This window comes from Symphalangus syndactylus, chromosome 12 (genome assembly GCF_028878055.3).
Source record: "Symphalangus syndactylus isolate Jambi chromosome 12, NHGRI_mSymSyn1-v2.1_pri, whole genome shotgun sequence".
Taxonomy (NCBI): Eukaryota; Metazoa; Chordata; class Mammalia; order Primates; family Hylobatidae; genus Symphalangus; species Symphalangus syndactylus.
Window position 1 is genome coordinate 88,729,426 of NC_072441.2, and position 6,643 is coordinate 88,736,068.

The 6,643-nt window shown below is 38.6% G+C and overlaps 1 protein-coding gene across 5 annotated transcripts in view; it reads right to left on the bottom strand.

Annotated features, from left to right (window-relative positions):
• The window catches only part of SLAMF6 (SLAM family member 6), a 30,997-nt gene extending 24,644 nt beyond the window's left edge, over positions 1–6,353 (bottom strand). For 2 of the 5 annotated variants that reach the window (XM_063627003.1, XM_063627002.1), the window contains exon 1: positions 6,176–6,353. In XM_063627003.1, coding sequence (XP_063483073.1) covers positions 6,176–6,224 — 49 coding nt within the window. In that variant the 5' untranslated portion in view covers positions 6,225–6,353. The remainder of the gene's footprint in view (positions 1–6,175) is intronic. The other 3 variants (XM_063627004.1, XM_063627005.1, XM_063627006.1) reach the window with 3 other exon arrangements.
• Positions 6,354–6,643: the final 290 nt, after the last annotated feature.

Below are 6,643 nucleotides of genomic sequence, written 5' to 3' on the forward strand. Positions count from 1 at the left end.
GGAACACTTTTACACTGTTGGTGGGAATGTAAATTAGTTCAACCATTGTGGAATACAGTGTGGCACATCCTCAAAGATCTAGAACCAGGAATACCATTTGATCCAGCAATCCCATTTCTGAGTATATACCCAAAGGAATATAAATCACTCTGTTACAAAGATATATGCATGCATATGTTCATTGCAGCACTATTCACAATAGCAAAGACCTGGAATCAACCCAAATGCCCATCAATGACTGACCAGATAAAGAAAATGTGGAACATATACACCATGGAATACTATGCAGCCATCAAAAGGAATGAGATCATGTCCTTTGCAGGGATGTGGATGAAGCTGGAAGCCACTATCCTCAGCAAACTCATACAAGAACAGAAAACCAAACACTGCATGTTCTCACTTGTAAGTGGGAGCTGAACAATGAGAACACATGGACACAGGGAGGGAAACAACAAGCACTGGGGCCTTTTGGGGAGTGGGGTTGGGGGAGGGAGAGCATTAAGAAAAATAGATAAAGCATGCTGGGCTTAATACCTAGGTGATGGGTTGGTAGGTGCAGCAAACCACCAGGTCACAGCTTTACCTATGTAACAAACCTGCACATCCTGCACATGTACCCCAGAACTAAAAATAAAAATTAAAAGAAAAAATGTATTAATTAGTTCCCCCAACAAATATTTTCTGAATATCTGTAACTATGAATTCCATTAAACTTACTCTTCAGGTATTAAAAAAAAAAAAGAAGATGTTTATGTGGCCAAGAAACATGAAAAAAAGCTCAACATCACTGGTCATTAGAGAAATGCACATCAAAACCACAATGGGATACCATCTCGCACAGGTCAGAATGGCAATTATTTAGAAGTCAAGAAAAAACAGATGCTGGCAAGGCTGTGGAGAAATAGAAACTCTTTTACACTGTTGGTGGGAATGTAAATTAGTTCAACTATTCTGGAAGACAATGCGGGGACTCCTCAAAGACCTAGAGGCAGAAAGACAATTTGACCCAGCAATCCCATTACTGGGTATATACCCAAAAGAATATAAATCATTGTTATAAAGATATGTGTATGTGCATGTTCATCACACGTGTATCTTCATTGCAGCACTATTCTTAATAGCAAAGATATGAAATCAACCCAAATGCCCATCAATGATAGACTGGATAAAGAAAATATGGTACGTGTACACCACGGAATACTATGCAGCCATAAAAAGGAATGAAATCATGTCCTTTGTAGGGACATGGATGAAGCCAGAAGCCATTATTCTCAGCAAACTAATGCAGGAACAGAAAGCCAAACACTGCATGTTCTTTAAGTGGGAGTTGAACAATGAGAACACAAGGACACAAGGAGGGGAATGACACACACTAGGGCCTGTTGGGGGTGGGGCAGGGGGGAGAGAGACCATCAGGAAAAATAGCTAATGTATGCAGGGCTTAATACCTAGGTGAGGTTGATAGGTGCAGAAAACTACCAGGGCACATGTTTACCTATGTAACAAACTTGCACATCCTGCACGTGTATCCTGGAACTTAAAATAAAATAAAATGATAAAAAAGAAAAAAAGATAAAAATAGGTAAATTGTGCTTCATCAAAATTAAAGACTTTTGTGCATCAAAGAACATTATTAAGAAAGTGAAAAGACAACCTACAGAATGGGAGAAAATATTTTCAGATCATATATAAAGGTCTGGTTTCAAGAATATATAAACAACTCTTATAACTCAATAGCAAAAAGACAAATAATTCAACTAAAATGGGCAAAGGACTTGAATAGACATTTCTCCAAAGAGGATATACAAATGGCCAATAAACACTTAAAAAGATACTCAAAATCATTTGTCATTGGGAAAATGCAAATCAAAACCACAATAATATACCACTTCACACCTATTAGGATGGTGATAATAATTTTTTAAAAAAGGAAAAAAACAAGTGTTGATGAGGATGTGGAGAAATTATAACTCTTATACACAGCTAGTGGAAATGTAAAATGGTACAGCTATTGTGGAAACAGTTGGCAATTTTCCAAAAAGTTAAGCATAGAATTATATGATCCAACAAATCCATTCCTAGGTATATACCCAGATAAAAACAGGTAGTCAAATACTTGTAAACATAGTAGCACTATTCGCAAGAGCCAAAAGGCAAAAACAACCCAGATGTCCACTGATAGCTGAATGGATAAATAAAATGTAGTATATACAGAATATAAAATACTATTCAGCCAAAAAGGAATGAAGTACTGATACATGGTTTCAACATGGGTGAACCTGGAAAACATGATGCTAAGTGAAAGAAGTCAGACACCAAAGGTCATATATTGTATGATTTCATTTATATGAAATTATCCAGAATAGGTAAACCCACAGAGACAGAAGGCAGATCGGTATTTGCCAGGGGCTGGGGGGAGGGGAGAATGGGAAATGACTGCTTACTGGGTACAGGGTTTCCTTTTGGGATGATGAAAATGTTTTAGAATAATAGAAGTGGTGGTTTCACAACATTGTGAATGTACAAAATGTCACTTTAAAATTATTACATTGTGTTACAAGAATTTCACCTTAATAAAAAATGTCTGAGTGTGAATAGAGAAACAATCAAAGCTGAATCTGGGTTAAGGGACCGAAAACAGAGGCATGGACACCTGGAGGTCACATTGGAGATGGCAGATTCTGAGAGGTGGAAAAACACGTGTCTTTGAGGATAATGAAAAAATATAAAACAGCTCTCTGCCTGTTGAGCACAATAAACATTTGAAAGATGTGGATGGTTGGTAAAAAGTAGATAACACTGCTCGGGGGCCATCGGGTCACAATCTCTTCACAGAAGAGCATTGCACATTTTGACTCAACCTCAGAATCAGCCCTCATGTGTTTGCTTTACTTACATTTCCAACCACTGTTCTCTCCTGAACCTCAGAATACCTATATCTGCTTCCTGCAAACACACTCAAAGTTAGTTCCTATTTCTTCCTCCCTACAATCCCAGTATGACTGAAGTCCATTGGAATTTAGAACCTTGCTGCTCACTGTGGTCCATGGACAGGCAGCATTGTTGTCACCTGGGAGCCTGTTAGAAATGCAGAATCTCAGTCCCTATTCCACAATCAGCATTTTAATAAGATTCCCCCAAGTAATTTATATGCACATTTAAGTTTGACAAGTTTCCAAATTTCCATCTATAAAAGTCAAAATGAAGAAACAAATGAGATTTATTTTCTCTAGGAAGTCATGATGCTTGATTTTAGTTACAATTACTGTTTTGTTCTGTTAGTTTTGCCACCCAGGGCTTGAGTTAAAGGAAATGGGATTACTTTTCAATATGGTTTGTCTTTTCCACTAAATTTTCTAAAAGGAGTCAGGATAGTGCCCAACCCACTTGAAAGAACGTAGGCTGGCATGAGTCATTGTTTTTCATGGTTGTTTCAAAGATTGATTTCATTTGCCCCACACTTTTGCAACAGTGGTCTTCTTTCCCTTGCTAAACCACTCCAGGCTCTTTCCTGCATCAGGGCTTTTGCACACATGATCCCTTCTGCCCTAAAATCTTCTTCATTTGACTTTTCCTGTTTAACTTTTCACACCCTTTAAATATCAGATGAGATGTTACTTTTCCAGAAAGTCCTTTCTTCATCACTCAGTCCAAAGCAGGTCCCCGTGTTTTTCTCTTTCAAGGTGCCCTGCTTATTTTTTATGCTGGCCTCACCTTTTGTAATTATGTACGCATTTGTGTGAATATATGACTGTGTGTAAGCTAAGTAGCATAGTGAAGTGGCTATGAGCACAGACTCCCGAGCCAAGCTTCCTGATTTCCAGTTTTAGCAGCCACTTCTCTCCTCCTGGGTCTCGGAACACCTGCATCTGCCTCCTGCAAACTCATTCAAATGTGTTTCTCTTTCTATACCCATTTCCCCCATAAGTGTGGGGCAGTGAGCAAGTTACTTTAGTGTTCTGTGCCTTTTTTCCCCATCTGTGAAGTGGAGATTGGAGCACTGTATATTTCATAGGGTCATTATAAGAAGTATTCATGGAAATAGGGAGAAGAAGAGGAGTTTTAACACAAGGACATTCAGAATATTTTATTCTAGAGGTGGAAATAATTTTGCAGGGTGGTAAAAATGAAGCAAAAACTCAAGATTCTGCTCCCAGGTCAGGAAGGGGCTCTTGAATGAAGGAAAGAATTCTCTCTCTTTCTGCATTTTATATATATTTCCCAAAGTTCTGTTCTCATTCCAGTTTTCTCCTCAGCTTAACATATCTCTACGCCATTGATTTTTAAGTCTCTAGCCTCAGCTCTACCCCTAGTCCTAAGTTCCCAGGAACTTTCACCTAACTTCCTCATCTATAGCACACTGACATCCTAAAATCAGTAGGTCCAAAACTGAACTCACCTTCCTCCTGTGGCTGCGCTCCACCTTCCAATTTTGTCACTTTCTTTGGCTATCCTGTCTGAAATTTCACTGCCCTCTTTACCATATTTCATCTCTCCCTTTCCTTCTTGATTTATTTCTTCCTTATCACTACCCAATACACTATTTTACTTGTTTATCTTTTTTTACGGTTTGTCTCCTGCTAAAATGTTAACTCCATGAGAGCAGCAATTTTTGCTTGCTTTGTTCATGATGTATTCATGCAAACTAGAACAGTGCCAAGCATTCAGTAGGTGCTCAATGAATATTCCTTTCTCATTCCAATTACCAATTAATCTACCTAACTCCATATTGATGGGATCTCTTGCTTCGGTCCCTTCTTTCTCTTATGCTGCTGCCACACTCATTCAACTGTTATTGTTTCTCATAACTATTACAAGAGCTTGTCACATGCTGGCTAATGAAATTTGGGCAAATTATTTAAATTAACTTCACCTCAGTTCTTCATTTTAAAATGGAGATAATAATAGTATAAATTCATAGAATTCTCATGAGACTCATAATGTGCGTACAGCACCTGGCACAATACTTGAAATACAATAAGCGCTCAGTGAATGCTTCCTACTTTTATCTGCTACCCTGGGCTAGCTCTGGACTAGATTTCCACTGGTCTCCTGGCCTATCTCTGCCTGAATGCTACACTTTGTCTCCCCTGGACCACTTGTAGTTCCCCAAATATGATATGAATCTTCATCTTCTCCATATAATGGAGAGCAGGAAACAAGAAGCCAGCTGGATCAGTTCATTCTTTTCTCACTGCCATATATAATGCATTGCTGGACTAGCTAGCCCTAACTTGCACTAAAGGAGGGGAGAGATGGAAACCTTTTTTTTTTTTTTTTGCAACGAGCAAAAGGTGAGAGGGTTATTTTTAGCGTGTTTGGTTGGGCCCAGAAAATTTGGCTCAACTGAATAATAGGTTTTTAGTACTTTTTTTTTTTTTTTATACTTTAGGGTTTTAGGGTACATGTGCACAATGTGCAGGTCAGAAATGCAAATCAAAACCACAGTGAGATACCATCTCACACCAGTTAGAATGGCCATCATTAAAAAATCAGGAAACAACAGGTGCTGGAGAGGATGTGGAGAAATAGGAACACTTTTACACTGTTGGTGGGACTGTAAACTAGTTCAACCATTGTGGAAGTCAGTGTGGCGATTCCTCAGGGATCTAGAACTAGAAATACCATTTGACCCAGCCATCCCATTACTGGGTATATACCCAAAGGACTATAAATCATGCTGCTATAAAGACACATGCACACGTATGTTTATTGCGGCACTATTCACAATAGCAAAGAGTTGGTTTTTAGTACTTTAGATGAGGATAGTGAACTTCAGGAAGGATAAGTGACCTCCTTGAGGTTCACAGTACGATAGTAGATAAATTGGTATGAGGGCCCATTTTCTTGATCTTGGTACGCTTTATAACACAAGATGCTGGTCATAAACCACAAACAGTCTTGTCTTCAAAAGCTTATTTCCTCTGCCCCAGCAAATAACTTTCTTACATGCAGATACAATTGAAATTGTTCACCGACAACCATCTCAGGCTTATCGCATCCAAAGTTGAGAGGAGATAGTAGTATATCAGGTAACACTGTCAGCGTCCCCTTTCCCACCCCAATCCCTGGCAGAGAGCCAGACAGACACCTGTGTACAGACGATTTAAGTTCAGCAAGCTGCACAAAACCAGGGAGTCACTCAGTGACTACACCGGTCTGGATTGACATTTACCTGGGCCAAAGCAGAAGACAAACAGGAGCGACTGGAACAGCCACAACATGCTTTCCACGGTGAAGACTGGTGCTTGAGACCTTGAGGCAGTCAACGTTTTTGCCCTTCTGTCATAAACTGAAAATACTTTTTACTGAGACTTCCCCTTCCTCTCAGAGGCGTGGTGACAACTTCTTCCCCTGCACTAAAAATCCTAATTTGTAACTGTGTTAATTTTTTGTTTACTTTTTTCTGAGCTAAGTGCACAAATCTTTTTTTTTTGAAAAGAAGATAAAGTCCTTTATTGCATCTTTCATAAACTTATATGTAAAAGTCTGTAAGGAATTTCCTAAAATCTACTAGAACAAATAAATGAGTTCAGCAGGGTGAAAAGATACAAAACCAAAATATAAAATTCAATTGCAATTGTATATACTAGCTATGAGTAATCTGAAAATAAAATTAGAAAAACAATTCCACTCTAATTAT